Genomic DNA, 15,977 nt, shown 5'->3' with positions numbered 1-15,977 from the left:
CACACACTGCTACCATCGTATTCTTACAGAAGCAGTCACCTAGGAAGCAGCCATCCAAAGGTGGAGTGTCCCCACAGAGCAACCGTCCAGATCCCCCAAATCCTGGCCAGGCTGTGTAGCCCTAGGGCAGCCGAACCTTCTCCATATTGAATGCCCACCTCAGTCTGCCAATTCTCCCCTGCTCGTTACTCAGTGGAAGAACTCCTCATCCAATATAATCTGGGGCACTCCTGGAGGGTGGGGGAGGGAGGAATGGGTCCCAAGCCCCTCTGCCCCAGTGCTGCTTTTTTTCGGGCTCTTCCAACAGGAAAATCCATACATCTGACTACGGGAGGGCAGCTTGCGCCTCCTTGGATCACCTTCCTATTCATACTCTAGTAGTGTTAGGGTTTCCAGGCCTCCACCTCATGCCCCCTCTTACCTGGCAGGCTCTGGCAGCCATGGTGGACCAGGCGATATCTCGCTGCCGTCAGGGGTTCGCTGTTGACAGGATTTCAGTTCCCCAACCAAAATGGCTGTCGGGATATGACAATCGTGCCCCTTCCAAGATGGCGGGTGAGAGAATTCCCCTCCATGGCACGCCAATGTCAGGTTAAGGCAAGCAGCATAAAGAGGCTGCATGGACAGGAATCTAGTGTCTCTCAATACTTAAAACAAAAAGGAGATTCTAGGTATTTAGCATTTTTGTATTTAGATGTAAGCATTCTGGTTCAAGTTACTCGATCCTTGGAAGAATTCCTGTCCCTCAATAGTATTCATGGGGAAGACTTTTGCTGCATTTAACTTTGTGAATTCAACACAGTGGATGGGTCCTGGTGGTTGACTCTAGACTCCTGGAAGATTCAAGTAAGTTCCGTGAAGAAAGGGAAGAGTGGAGGCGGGGGGCTGGAGATGTAAGCACCCACCCACCCCCCTACTTTGAACCTGGCCACTCATACTAAACTTTTTTCATGTCACTCCTTTAGCTCCAGAGTTGAGGTACCGGAACCTGTGAAAGGGTTCCAGTCGCTCCTGCCTAGAATAGACACCCTTCCCACCTGCATAGACTGATCCAGCGGGAGGCTTTTCTGCCCTGGATGGGTGTAGTCCTTCCTGACTCCCAAGAGACTGACCTGAGAGACAATCCAAAGGTAACATTGAACTCCTCTGCACCAGCAAATTTTAGTGCATGGGCTCCTGTACCTGCTGCAGTGGCCAGCACGCCAGATGGTGCATACGCGAGCTGCCACGCACTGCCCATTGCACCGAGCTGGCAGTCCTTTCCAAATGGATGGCTACTCGGCCCAAGTCAGCCTGTCCCTTCGCCTCTGGGAAAAAATCCTAGGTTTTCCCGCCACAATATTAAGTGATCTGTTGCAAGGGATCCTTGTCTCTCATCTGAGCCTTTGTGGCCTTCAGTAAGAGGATTTCAACAGGACTTGTAAGGGTCTATGGATGGCGCCCACCGCACTTGCATCCTTTCAGCTCGGCTCCAGGCCATGCCCCCCTGTAGAGGAATTTCTTACTGTAATTTCAACGCGTTTCATCTTCGTTTGCAGTTTAAGTGTGACTGTCTTGTGTGAAAGTTTTATTTTTCAGTACTTAAAATGACCCTCTTATTATATAGTATGTAGAAAGGGATAGCGAGATAGTTCAGTACTTGTTGCTTGTAAATGAGTTAATTTAGCAGCCCGAAATAGGTTTCAGTTCCAAGATCCTTCTCAGATGTACATCCTTGCAATGTTGATAAACTGTATACTATTAATGGGATAGCAGTAATGCCTGTAAATAAGCGCTCAAAAATTAAGTAGGCAAGCACTGTAGAGAAACAAAACAAATCTTACTTATTTTACCCAACACATTTTGATAACTATAACAAAACTGTGGGTTCGCAAATAAGGGTCTGTGCGCTAGTGATCACCGATTGGATTAGAAATTCAATCCGAGAAATGTCAGCAGCATTACCACCAACGCCAACCAGTCTACCCTGGCTGGTATTGAAAACTAGTAAAGAGGAGGGTGCGGTGGAGATGCGCTAGACATTACAACAATAAGGCACACTAGTAATATTGTTGATGCTTTAATTGTGGCAGGAAACAGCCGACACGTGTTTCGACACACAGGTCGTTCTCAAGGCATAAGCAAAACAATTGCGTTGATAAATCGTAGATGGGTGCTCTCACATGGAGAATCAAGCGGTGTAAATATCAGAAAGCGCTTTCTGGGATCTCCCTGTGATTTCTGACCGCTCGATCAAACGAGATATATACTTGCTACGGCCATTACGGCATGACTATTTTCAACGTGTCCTGTCAGCGTGATATTTACACCGCTTGATTGTAGAACATGACCGCTGTGCGCACATCTAGTGTGTGCAGAGTCCTTTCTCCCAAGTTGGAAGGATTTTGAAAGAACGTTGGTAGTTCTATAGATTGGTTTACGTGGAATTTCGAGATGAATTTCGGAGCAAACCTTGGGTGAGTGCGTAGAACCACCTTATCTCTGAACTGTAACGAAGGGGTCTAGAACAGAAAGAGCCTGAAGTTCACTTACTCTCCTGATGAGGTGATAACTATTAAAAAAGCAGTCTTAAGAGTAAGGTGTTTAAGAGATGCTTTGTGCATGGGTTCGAATGATGAGCCCATGAGGCTGGTAAGTACCACATTAAGGTCCCATCCGGGAGCTGGGTCATCTATCGGGGGGTGTATTCTCTTTACTCCCTCCATGAAGGCCTTTATAACAGGGATCTTCCACCACGACACCTTCAGTTGGGAAGTGGTGTATGCAGAAAGTGCCGCTAGGTGGACTTTAATGGAATTGAACACTAGACCTGAATCCAATAGGTGGGTCAGGTATAGAACAATATGTGTGGGAGAGCAGTCAATCGGGTTGATGCTTTTACCCCTGCACCAGATGACAAATCTCCACTTGCTAGGTTTTCTGGCTTCCCTGAGGATGTCCATGCATCTCTGCGGGAGCTGTAGATGTCCGAATTCTATGATCTCAGGAGCCAAGCTGCTAAGTTCATGTTCTGGGGGCATGGATGCAGAGTCCTGCCCTTGTCTTGTGACAGCATGTTGTACGGGCAGGGGAGTTTCACTGGGGGAGATAGAGACATCTCCATCAAGTGGGCGAACCATGGCTGTCGGGTCCACATTGGGGCCACCAGTATCATGGTCACTTGTTCCTGGTGCATCTTGTGCACCACCTTGTTGAGAAGGGGAGTCGGGGGGGAAAAGCGTAAACAAATTTCCCTGACCATTGCATCGACAGACCGTTCCCCTTGGATTGGTTCTGGGGGTACCTGGAGGCGTAACTTAGGCATTGTGAGTTCTCCAGGGTTGCGAACAGGTCTATTTCTGGGAATCCCCATTGTGTGAAGACGTCGAAGACCATGTCTTCGTGCAGTCGCCATTCGTACTCTTCGGGCAGGGGGAAATCTCTGCTGAGTTTGTCTGCCAGCAGATTTAGTTCCCCTGGTACATGTTGTGACAGTAGGAACATGTTTTGTTTGAGAGCCCACTTCCATATATTTTGGGCCAGTTTGGACAGTCCTGGAGAGTGGGTGCCCCCCTGCTTGTTGATGTAGTACATGGCTGTGGTGCTGTCTGTAAGGACCATCACTGTTTTGCCTTGTAGGTGTTCCTGGAAGGCTTTTAGCGCCTTGAACACAGCTAGTAGCTCCAGTAGATTTATATGTTTGGATGCTACGTTCGGAGTCCACACTCCGTGAGCAGTCTGATGGGATAGGTGAGCCCCCCATCCTGTGAGGGATTCGTCTGAGGTTAGAGTGGCTTCCGCCGCGGGAGTGGCAAAGGGTTTCCCTTTTTCCAGGTTTTCCTTTGTCCACCACCGTAGCGAGAGAACCAAGGCCTGCGAGACCATCACTAGATCGTCCCATAGTCCGCTGGCCTGACACCACTGGCTGTTGAGCCACTCTTGCATTGGGCGCATGCGCAGGCGCGCGTGAGGTACCAAATAAATACACAACGCCATCATTCCTAGCAAGCGCATTGCTTTGCGTACCGTCACCTCTCGACCGGTCACATATTGAGGGATCTGAAACAGCATGTTTTGGACCCTCTCTTTGGAGGGTAAGACGAGGCCGTCCTTTGTTTGAATTAGAGCCCCTAGGAATTGTTTGATTTGACTGGGGTCTAAGCTGGACTTCTTTTCGTTGATGGAGAAGCCCAACTGGAACAAAAGGTCTATTTTGGGTATTGGAGAAGCATGTTTCGTAAGAATCTCCTGTTATGAGCCAGTCGTCGAGGTAAGGGTAAACTGGGATGGACAACCTGCGCAGGTGGGCCGCTGCCACTGCCAGTACCTTCGTGAATACCCTTGGTGCTGATGCTATGCTGAAGGGTAGCACTCTGAACTGGTAGTGTTTGCTCTCTATCATGAACCTGAGGTATCTTCTGTGCGCTGGCAACATTAAAATATGAAAGTATGCATCTTTCATGTCCAATGTTGTCATGTAATCTCCCTGTGAAAGCAGTGGGATCACTTCCTGTAAGGTCACCATACGAAACTTTTGGGGTTTGATAAACTTGTTCGCTGGGCGCAGATCTAATACAGGGCGCATGGTTAGATCCTTTTTGGGTACAAGGAAGTACACTGAATAAATACCTTCCGTTACCTGAGATAGAGGCACGACCTCTATGGCTCCTTTTTCCAGCAGTTGTTGTACTTCTTGGAGAAGGATGGCAAGATGTTCCGGTGTCATGCGTCGTCCCCTCGGGGGTCTGTATGATGGGGAACTGTTGAATTCGATGCAGTATCCGTGGGCTATGGTGGAAAGTACCCAGCGGTCTGACGTTATACCCTCCCATGCAGGAAGAAAGGATGTTATCCGGCCCCCGAGCGGTGTTGCATGGGAGGGCACGCGAATCTTCGCGTCACTTGGTGTTGTTGGGGGCTTGGGAGCCTCTGGGGGTGGACCCCCGACCTCTCCCTTTGCCCTAGCGCTGGCCTCTTTGGCTGTACTGCCCACTATTGGTCTGGTAATTGGTGGCAGGGTACTGTTGCTGCTGATTTTGCTGTTGGCGTTGGCCACGAAAAAAGCGTTTGTTGCCATAGCCGCGTCTGGTAGTGGGCTTAGAGATTTGGTCAAGAGTCTTGATAGTATCAAACTCTTTTTTAGCCATCTCTAGAGCCTCATCCACCACTTTCCTGAAGAGGTTTGAGTCTTCAACAGCTTTATTTATTAAAGACGCCTGTGTCTCCGGTTTAAACCCCGAGTTGCGCAGCCATACATGGCGTTTTAGAAGTATTCCCTGAACCAGGGAATGTCCCGCTGTTTCTGCAGCATCCAGAGAGTTCTTTACAATACTCTGGTTGACCTGGGTTCCTTCGCCAATAGTTGATAGCAGGCGTGTACGTAGTGGTTCCGTCGCTTCTTCGGCGTCTTTGCGCAGTTTTGCCCACTGCGCGTCCGCATAGCTAGCGAGCAAAGAATTGTTGTTCGCAATTCTTGCCGAAAAGGCAGCCTAGGATGTGACTCTTTTTGCAAGGGCATATAACCTCTTGCCCTCCTTGTCAGGTGGTGCCTCACTGGTGGAAAGTGGTACCCCTGCCCTCTTCCTTGTATTAGTTACTACCAGGGAATCCGGGATGGAATGTCCCCTGATGTACAGTGGATCTGAGGGTGACGGAATGAAAAGTTTTTCAATTCTTGGATTAACCCCTCTGATTAATGCGGGAGTGGACAGCGAAGGGACGATTCTTCTCTTCACTGAAGCGAGGAGGGGAATGGTCTGGCTGACCGGGGGTTTCTCCTTAATTACTCTTTCCACAAAGTCTAATTCAGGAGAGAGCTCCCCAGTGTCCAGTTCGAAATGTGCTGCTGCTCTGCGCAACAGGGCATTGAATGTGGGCTGATCGTCAATGGGAGATGTGTTCCTAACAGGTGAATTGTCAGGAGGATTTAGGTTCAGGACATCAGTGTCGGAATATATTGATGGGGATTGCCAGGGGTGCGAAGGTCCTTCTTCTGGATTATCGCCGAAGCCTTCTCCTATAATGTCTGGGCTGTCTTCCAGACCTTCCTCCTGGTTCTGTCCCTCTTCATCGTCCATAAAGTCATCCTCCTCCTCTAAGTAATGTTCCTCCCCAGTGAGATCATACACATTATGGAAGTCTGAGGCGGTGTCTTGCTGGGGATTGACTAGTCTCGGATATTTGGCCCTGGGGTCCTCCTGAGGCCCTTCTCTTGTTCTCTTGGGAGTGGGAGGGTTCTGGGTGTTCATAAACCTCTCCATTCTCTCCATACAGAGATGGAGCCTTTCCATGGTTTCATGGGGTACCCCTGAGCGGTCTAGCGGGGGAAAAGTAGTGTCATCTAGCTGAAAACGGCTCGACCTTTCCCATAACGTCGAGGAAAGTGTCCCGTCGCCCTCCGAAAAGCCTTCCGGTGTGCTGGGGGACCCCCCGACTGAAGGGGGTAGTCCCTGCCTTTCTTCTGGCTTTTTCGGCGTGTCTTTCGACCTCTGCGTAGCGCTCGACGTGTCTTTCGGCGTACGCTTCTGGGCGTCGGCTACCACGATCCTCGCCAAGCTCTCAGAGACTCATTTGTCAGCGGAGGGCTGTGGTTTCGACGTGATGGGTGTCGATCGCTCTACGGCGGTATGCGCTTTCTGCTGATGCGCGCCGGCCGATGATTTGGGGGCGGCGCCCTTATTTGCCGAAAGCCCAGTCGCTGGTCGCGGCTGCGAGAGGGGCTTCGAACCCGAACGGTCCGAGGAGGCCGCCGGTGGAACCTGCGTCTCCCTGGGCGTGATGCTCTCTTCGTCTTTGACGAAGAAGAGCCATGGGTTGTGTGCTTATGTGTGGTCTTGTGTGCGTCTATGTCGCCGGGGTGTTCATCCCCATAAGCAGGGCGTGAGCCGAGCCGGCCGGGGACAGACGACGAAGCGCGCGAGCGCTCTTTAGAGGGGTTTTCGACTTCCGTAGCGGAGGTCGTGTTATCACGTTCCTCGTCACTGTCGGTGGTAGCAGCGGCGGGTGAACCATCGGCCTTCGACATAGCGTAGGCCGCCCACCTCTTGACCCTACGGTCTTTTAGTGTCTTTGGCTTAAGAAGCCGACAAGCCGTGCAACCCTCCTCCTTGTGATCGAGCGGCAAGCAGCGGTTACACCGTGAATGCTTGTCCTTCCAAGTAAACTTGCCCTTGCAAAGCGGGCAAAACCTAAAGGGTGTCCTCTCCATAGCCGAGGCAATAAATCGTGATAACCACCCCAAGGGAAAGGAAGGGGAAAAGGAAAGGCATTCTCAGAAAAGAACCAGAGATGCCCCACGACCCCACTCTCCCTACTGTATATGGCCTGCGAGGCCAGGCCACGTGTTCGGCAACGCCGAAGGATCTCCTCCGCTCGTCCCCTCCGTCGAAGATCTTGCTCGGCGGAGACAGCTTCACAACTGCGTCGAGGGAGGGATCGATATGTCCTATATTAAATAGGAAAACGACCAAAGGTCGAGGAGATGAAATCTGCAATGTCTCTCGAGGAGCTCCGCGTAAAGGCGACCAGTAACTGGGCGGAAAAAAACAATCTGAGGGACCTCGACGAGTGAGGGATTGTGGGTACAACGCACGTCACTATAGGGATAGTGTTTCAGACACGCCTTGTCGACGTCCTTTTTCGACTACGAAAAACAAAATGCAATACTCTGCAGTGACCACTGGATGTCGGACCTATGCACAGCATGTGATTCTAAGCAGATTAACAAACATCAGAAATTCTATTACTCTGCATACTACAGCTGAAACGTCCAAGCCCACCCCACCGCTCTCCAACGACAACCTTGCCACTACTGCACCCACTGCTAAGCCGCCCCCAAAACCCTTAGCACACATTAACTGTGCTCTTGTTCACGCTTACTCCCTGCCAGCGCCCGCCCTCGATATCCATGACCTGCTTACAGCCCACAACCTAGATGCCCTAGCCATCTCAGAGACATGGCTCCACAAAGCCTTATCCCTAGCCCTCCCAGGGTCCACAAAGCCTCCAGACCCACCGTATCCCTAGCCCTCCCATCAGGCTACACCATCTACCGACAGGACCGCCCGAACACTAGAGAGGAGTGGCCCTCATAGCCAAATAGTCCCAGCCCTTCAGGTAGCTCAATACCTCCCTCGAAAACAAAGCAACATCCTTTCCCTCAAGCTCCCCACCTCCCCCACCTGCACCATCACATTCTGCATCGTCTACCGTACACCAGGTCCCACAACAAGTTACCATGAAAACCCCCTCCACCTCCTTGAGGACAACATTAAAATATCCTCAAAAATCATCCTGCTAGGGGACTCGATGATCCAGCAGACCTACAAGCTGATAAACTTGCCAAGGCCTTAGAAATCCTTCAATTTGCACAATGTGTCACCAACCCCACCCACATCAAAGGCCGCACCTTGGACTGGATTGCCAACCTCAATTTCTCGCCTTCCATAAATTCCAACGATCCCTGCCAATGGACAGACCATCACATCACCCTCTTCTCCATCCCCCCATCCCAGAAAATTACAAGTCACCACCCCTATACCTCCTGCTTTTGCACGTAGCACATGCAGACGACTAAAGCTAACCTTCTACCATTCCTAGAAGTAGCCCTACTCAGACCACCATTCTTCAAGGACCCCAACGTCCTCGCTGACATACAACTCCACACTAACCCAAGCAGTCAATGCTATTGCCCCTCTTGTAGCACAGAGCGAAATCCATCAGATACTCAAACTCATGGTACACCCCAGAGCTAATTGCATTGTGAAGTAGTAAACGTACCGCCCTCACCGCCTGACAAACAACCCAAACTGAATCCCTGAAACTCGAATTCAACAAGCTTTCAGACAAATACAAAAAAGCAATCTCCTTAGCCAAAGCCGCCTCCATCACCAGGATTGCCAATGCAAAATCAGACACCAGGAACATCTTCTCGAAGCTTTAGTCCCCCCCCCCCTGCACAATCTTTCACCAAAGATGAATTCTGGTGCTCCAACATCCAATCAGCCATGCCAAACAAAATAGACCTCCTACAAAGCAAAGTCCAGACCAACCAGAACAGTGTGAACACCCCAAACCCCACAGTCACCCCTATCACCCTGAACACACCCTTTCAGAACTCCCCCCCCCCACCCCTTTCACTTTCAGAGAAGTCTCCGAATCTGAAGTCCTTAGCCTATTGAAAAACCTTAAACCCTCAAAATGCAAAGAGGATCCCTGCCCACCCACTATTATCAAGGTATGCACAGCAACCCTTGCCCCTTTCTTCATCGCCTCTATAAGTGCATAATTTGCGTCAGGACTCGTCCCCTCACAACTTTAGGAAGCATGGGTGAAGCCACACCTAAAAAAAACCTCTCTCAACTCCACTGCACCCAACATCTACAGGTCAATCACAACGGTCCCCTTATTAAAATTTATAGATAAGGCATCTTATCTATCTTATCTACAGGTCCAACACTTCCTCGAAACTAATTATATCCTAGGATTACGACAATCCAGCTTTCGACCTGGCCATGGCACAGCACCAGCACTACTTGATTTTAAAAACCAGCTGGACGAAATTACGGACTTGGGTAAACTGTCCCTTCTCCTCCTCTTAGACTTGTCATCTGCCTTCAATTTAGTGGACCATAACACGCTCTGCCACCACCTCACTACCACTGCGCACGTCTAACCAAATGCCGCAGCCTGGATCGCCTCATTCCTAGAAGGAAGAGCAATGAGAGTTTTCAGAACAGGCCTGTGTCACCCCAGCTACCAGCCACTGCAGAGTCCCTCAGGGCTCATGCATCTCACCCACACTCTACAACAACTTCATAAGACCACTGTTAAAACATCCTTGACTCCATCGGCATAGCCGAAACCAACTATGCCAATGACAAGTCCTACTCCCCCCTCACCGGTAACTACAAACCGACACCAATACCCTCAATATAGCCTACTCCACCATCCAGGCCTGGTTGACTGACAACTGGCTGTGCCTCAATGGAGACAAAACGGATATCCTTCTGGTTGGACCACAAGAAACCCTTTAGAAAAAACCAGCAGCCAATACACTGTATTCACCATAGACAACATACATATCCCTGTATCCTCATCAGTCAAAACCTTAGGAGTCCACCTAGACGCCATCTTCTCGATGTCCCGGCAGGTTAGCGCCATCGCATCCTCTTCTGCCTACGCAACCAAACTATGCAATGCAGCAAAACCCTACCTGCCCACCGGTAACTGCCTCACTATTGCCAGAGCCATCATTGGGTCAAAACTGGACTACTGTAGTGTCTGCTTCACTGGGGCCTCCTCAAAGAACCTAACAAAACTACAAATCATCCAGAATTATGCACTCCGAGCCACCCTCAGCATTCCCAAAAGAGACCATATAAGTGCAGCAAGGCATAATGCCCACTGGCTCTGTGTCAGAGAACACATTCTTTTTAAAACGCTAGCCATCACTCACAAGTGCATTGCCAAGACAGCCCCCCCCCTACCTCGCCAACAAGGTAACTAAGGCAAGCTCATCCAGACCCACCAGAACACCCTACTCCCATTGTCTCATGCTGCCCAAAGTCAAACGCGCCAAAGCAGATGGGGCTAGCTTCCCTTTTATTGCAGCCAGACATTGGAACTCCCTGACAATTTCTCTCAGAGCAGAACCCTCTCACTATGCTTTCCGGAAAGCTCTCAAAACTTGGTTGTTCACCTAAAACCATGTATACGCCTTCCTCTCTCGTACCCCCCCCCTCTCCTGTTCCCATGCAACTATGTATAACCCGTAACCGAAATTTTGCAAGCATTCTACTGTACTCTGTAAGCATTCTAGTGTACTCTGTAACAGCGCTTTGATGCCCATGGGTTGTGGTGCGCTTTATAAATGAATAAAATAGAACATGAGGTTTCAACTGGCCTGAAATGTTAACTAGCTACATGTGTAAGTACAGGCATGAGAAATATATTCTGGCCTGTGATAGTTCTGCTGAGTGTGCCCTTTGCAGCAGATCATACAGCACTCATGGCATATTGAGGCAGCCCCCTATTTAATATAAGGTTGAACATTGACATGGCCTTTAGTAATTCTGCAATTCTAGTTATTTATTATTACAATGTGTGATGTCACATGGGCTGAAAATCGCATGGTATACATTCCTGTGACATCTACAGGCACAAAGGTCATCTGATTACACTTCCTGTGAAGTCACTTCCGCTACCCCAGGCATTTTGGTGAACTGACATCCCTCCATTGTACCTCAAGATAGTCACATGTCTTTGCAAGTGTGGAGGTTTGTGAGGTCTGTCTTTTTTGTTCTGTTTTTCTATGTTGCGTGCATACTCAAGAACATTGTGCAAGACTTTGTACTGTGCCTACCTTAGTGATATGCAGCACTGTAGCATGTCGACCCCCATTACTGTAGCTCCTTACAGTCTTGCTGGTGTGTGCATTATGGCAAGCCCTTGCCTACAGACCTGTGCATGGTGGGGGTGGCCAGGGGATCCTCCTTACTGCACCCACTGGAGCAGAGCATCACTGTGCGAAAGGCAGCATCTGGGAACAGTCATCACCCCAACAATAACCTCTAAAGACTGGCATGGGCCTTCCCCCCCTTCCTTTGATCTCTCCTCAAAAGAATCCAAAGCGAAGTGGCTTATGTAATTTGCGCTGACTTGTGGGCAACCTTCTCAGTATCACAGTAAAGATATGGGGTTGGAGTGAGAAAATCTCACAACTCTGCGGTTGGTGTCTTTAGTTCTTGCAAGCCAGTTTGCAAGGGTACTTTTTCTTCCTGATAAATAGCGCTTAAGGGCATCTATAACCCCCTTGAGGGCTAACCACTAACCATATCAAGGTTGATTCCTGTGCCCGAGGAAGAGCTTCCTACAGCTGAAGTGAATTGGCTGCTCTATTCCATTGCACACTTGACAGGACGGCCCAAGCACCGAACAAAAAGCATCAGTCTGCAAACTAAAAGACTATGTGAAATCAGGCATAATGAGGAGGGGCTAAATACATCAAATTTTAATTTATTGGTGGGAAGTGGGCTACAGTAAATCTGAAGACATATTTATAAACAAAACACAGAGCTAGTTTTTCTTACCTTGCCTTGCTGTGTATTCATTGTCCTCTATTAACCTCGCCAAGCCGAAATCTGCAATTTTGCACACTAGGTTATCTCCCACCAGAATGTTAGCTGCTCGAAGGTCTCGGTGGATGTAGTTCATTCTTTCAATGTATGCCATTCCATCAGCAATCTATGCAAAACAGAGTAACTAAAATTGGTTTTCAACACAAAAACACAGTGGGTTCTACAAAATGTAGGTGCTAGTTTTATGAAACGGGGTATTTAAAGGCCAACGCAGGAAGTTGTTTTATCTGCGTCACACATTGTTGTATACAATGGGCCTCATTCCGAGTGTGGCGGTGTGGAAACAAGGTGTTTCCAGACCACACTACGAGTCTGCCTGCAGGGGCAGTAGCGCCCAGCAGGTCTGAACCTGCCCGGTGCATCGGCCCCGGTAGGCAGAGTCGTCAAGGAAGTACTGGCTCCACGGGAATTGGGAGTTACTGAATCTACCGCTGACGTCCCACTCTGCCGGGACTTGTAATGTTACGGTGGCACCGGGAAGTCAGGCGGCGGAGTCAGTGTTTCGAGGTCGGCGTCAACCGGCTGCTCGTAATGAGGCCCAATGTCCTAAATGTAGATCGTTTCTTTTACATACAGTGCTCCAAAGGTGAAATTCCATACTGAAGAACAAGATGTGTGGTTATAAAAGTAGACTGTAGTAAAATGGTATTTATTTTTCTTAAACTGTGTTTACCTGCCGAAAATACGGCTTTTCACATTACATATCAAATAAACATTTTATTGATTCAATTCCATACAATAAAATCATTATTTTCTTATGGAGCCTAATTCCTGCAAGACTGATTCTAAGAAACCTCATACCCATCGGTCAATCTCTCCCAGAAATTCTCTGAAAACGAGCCTACTTTATCAACAAACCAACCGAGAAACTGGACATCTCCCTAGACCCCCTACAGTCGATCATTGTGTGTTTTAAAGACTGCTTTCCCATCTAAGCGCAAAGAGAACAAAAGTTAGTACCTTGTGGATATTTATTCCGCATTGAATGGATTTCACCCGTACAAAGCAAATTCAAGCGAAACAGTCGGACCTCCATCTTGAATTTGGAAAACGCCTCATTAAAAACCCTCTTGGCTTATCGTAGGAGGAGAACGGTTTTGCATATACCAAACATTCTCTGCTATGGTTCGAATCTAGTCCATTCTGGCCAAGGCCTCCTAGACACCCGCTGGGTTCATGACTAGATTTTTCTCTGAGCGGTCACCCTATTGCAAGATTTTAATGGCATAGTTCCCCAACTGTACTAGGACTGGGCTAGACCCTTTTATTTAGCTGAAGACCAAAGTCCTCGTACAGAGAGTTATTTTGTGGCACCAATATAAGCCTATATAGCGAGATGGCTTTCCAATCAATGTGCATCTGCATGGATTGTAAAGCCAACTCGTACCTCAGGCTTGCCATTGGAAGTCTGAGCAAGACTTGGAACCTTTCTCCATAGCTTCCCCTCTATTCTGGCCCAAATTATTGTTTGAGACAGAAGTTTTGTGTCCATTCCACAGAGCAATGAAGGAATTACCTTAGATGTATATATAATTACTAGGGGGAATATTGAAAATGTACAATGGGTCATTAATAGTTTTTTCATTTGGCAATCCAGCTGTACTCATTTGTCATCCAATTCCTATTCAAGCTGGCCTGATGTTGGGTTAGAACTCAGTTTAAAGCCTAGATATAATACCTCTTTAACTACAGGTACCCCGTGCCCTGTTACTACCCACATTTCATTTGGGGCGCACTTAAGTGGTTTCTTGAAACTCAAGAAGTTTGACTTAGCTGGATTTATTTGTAAATTATTTATTATGACAATCCCCTGGAGCCCTCAGAAGACGTTGAAGGCCTATCAGAGTGTAGTCGAGGAAAAGCATATCATCTGCATAGGCAATCCAATTACTAGACTGAGAGCCAATCTTGGGGCTGCCTAGTCTATGCCGATTTAGCGTTTCTGCTAAGTCAGCGAGATACAGGTTCAAGAGGCAGGGGGCAATAATGCACCCCTGCCTCACCCCTCTCTCTGTTGGAATTGGTGCAGCCAAATGGCCCTGCGCATTCAGTCTTACTTGCAAACAAGAATCTTTGTGTAAGCCCACAATTATTGCTAACAGACACTTTGGTACTCTTCAAACCTCCAACTTTGACCACAGACGTTCCCTATTTATCATATCTAATGTCTTTGAAAGATCTACTACAAGCACTGTACAATATGGGACTGCCCTTCGACCACGACTTCTCATAATGTCATTACTAACCCATTCATTGAGGTGGAGAGGCCCCTTCTAAAGCCTATTTGATGTTTCGATAGTATATTTTTGTCTAATGCACAGTATTCGAACTCCCTTAACACAGCGGCGAAGATTTTACTATCCGTGTCCAAAAGGTCGATCGGGCAGATCCGGTGAACTACTTCTTACAGATAGGGATGATGACAGTGGATTTCCAAGATTCTGGAATACGCCTACACTTCAATACCTCACTGAAAAGGACTAACAAGGTTTTGGACCAAAGTTCTACATTTTATGTATTTGGTTGGTCAAACCATTCGGGCCCACCGCCCTGGAAGAAGAGGATCTTACAATCGACTCTGATATGCTTTCATGGGCAGATATAACCCCCAGACTGTGCTCGAGCTCAACAAAAATTTCAATGATTGTACCAAGTTGCTTCTGCAACAGAATTACCTTGGAGACAGCTCTGCGATTCCTGATGGCAGTTTACAAAGGATCAGAAGTTTCAGGGACTGTTAGTTGCGAGGGCTCCTAATATCAATTCCTCATCCTTCTGGTGACGTAAAAACCTGTATGACCTCGACCAGTTTTTATATTTATTTCGCAGTTTCTTTGATTCTTGTTGGTAGACTTGCTTCGTTTCAGGCCCAAATTTTAAAGCCCAGATAGACATTCTCAGATCTCTTTTCCTGAGCCATGTTTCCTCAAAAGGAATGTATATGGATTGTCAGCTTGGTTACTCCATGAATTAATGGAGGTTCAAAATCCCACAGGAATTCTAAAAAGTTCGTCGGGTCACATGCTGTTTTCAATTCTATCTCATTTAGACTATTCATGAATGTCTGTAGATTGTTATTCAGAGAGACTCCTCCCTTTCTGAATTGTACAGTTCTATTCTTTCCATTATTCACCATCAAGTTGGAATAATCTATAATCACTGACCTTGTTGGTATTTGAGAGAAACCCCCCATCAGCATGTTGTGATCACTACTACCTCCATCACATACCCGAAAACATTTGCACCTAACAAACAAAACCTCTGAGGAATAAATCATTGAACCAGCTCAGCCCCTCTTCCAGCTTAAACGGAAAATCCCCCAGCACCTTACTATTCAACATGACAAAGTTTCATTCCGAGAGAAAAGCTAACCATTTCTTGCTGTTTGAAGTAGGTTTTCTATGTTGTACTTTGATCCCTGGCAATTGCATGGTTACACTCTGGGAGTTTAAGCCCCCTGCAAGTACTATGCCAGCCATTCCATAGAGGGTTTTTACCCTCAAAAGCAAGTAAGATAGTAACGGCAAGAAAGTTGATAGGTTCGAACAGGCAGGGTTCCAGTATATATTAATCAAAACTATTGGCTTGAGAGGCTTTCATCCTTTCATAAGTATTTTTGCAGCCAACATACCATGCATTACAGTTGGAATTAATTCAAATTCCGTAACTATTGAGTTCCGTTTGGCTATCAGGATGCCTCCTGCTGGGCGCCTTACTATGAGTTGCTAACTGCTTCATTATGGAGAATCCATCCACATTAAAGCAATGGCTTAGCCAAGTTTCTTGATTAGATCGTAGCTGCCAAATATTGCCTCTCTTCGATTTTTCCTAAAAGAACTGGAGCCCTATGTGTCCCAAACC

The 15,977-nt window shown here is 47.8% G+C and overlaps 1 protein-coding gene across 5 annotated transcripts in view; it reads right to left on the bottom strand.

Moving 5' to 3' along the window:
• Positions 1-15,977, bottom strand: part of YES1 (YES proto-oncogene 1, Src family tyrosine kinase) — a 1,102,642-nt gene that overhangs the window by 184,780 nt on the left and 901,885 nt on the right. For all 5 annotated transcript variants that reach the window (XM_069620865.1, XM_069620866.1, XM_069620868.1 and 2 more), the window contains one exon: positions 12,069-12,222. In XM_069620865.1, the coding sequence (XP_069476966.1) occupies positions 12,069-12,222 (154 nt within the window). The remainder of the gene's footprint in view (positions 1-12,068; positions 12,223-15,977) is intronic.

This window comes from Ambystoma mexicanum, chromosome 5q (assembly GCF_040938575.1).
Source record: "Ambystoma mexicanum isolate Mex_15411 chromosome 5q, UKY_AmexF1_1, whole genome shotgun sequence".
In the NCBI taxonomy this organism is placed as follows: Eukaryota; Metazoa; Chordata; class Amphibia; order Caudata; family Ambystomatidae; genus Ambystoma; species Ambystoma mexicanum.
The sequence above is the reverse complement of the archived record's forward strand: the minus strand, read 5'-3'. Positions and strand labels throughout refer to the sequence as shown.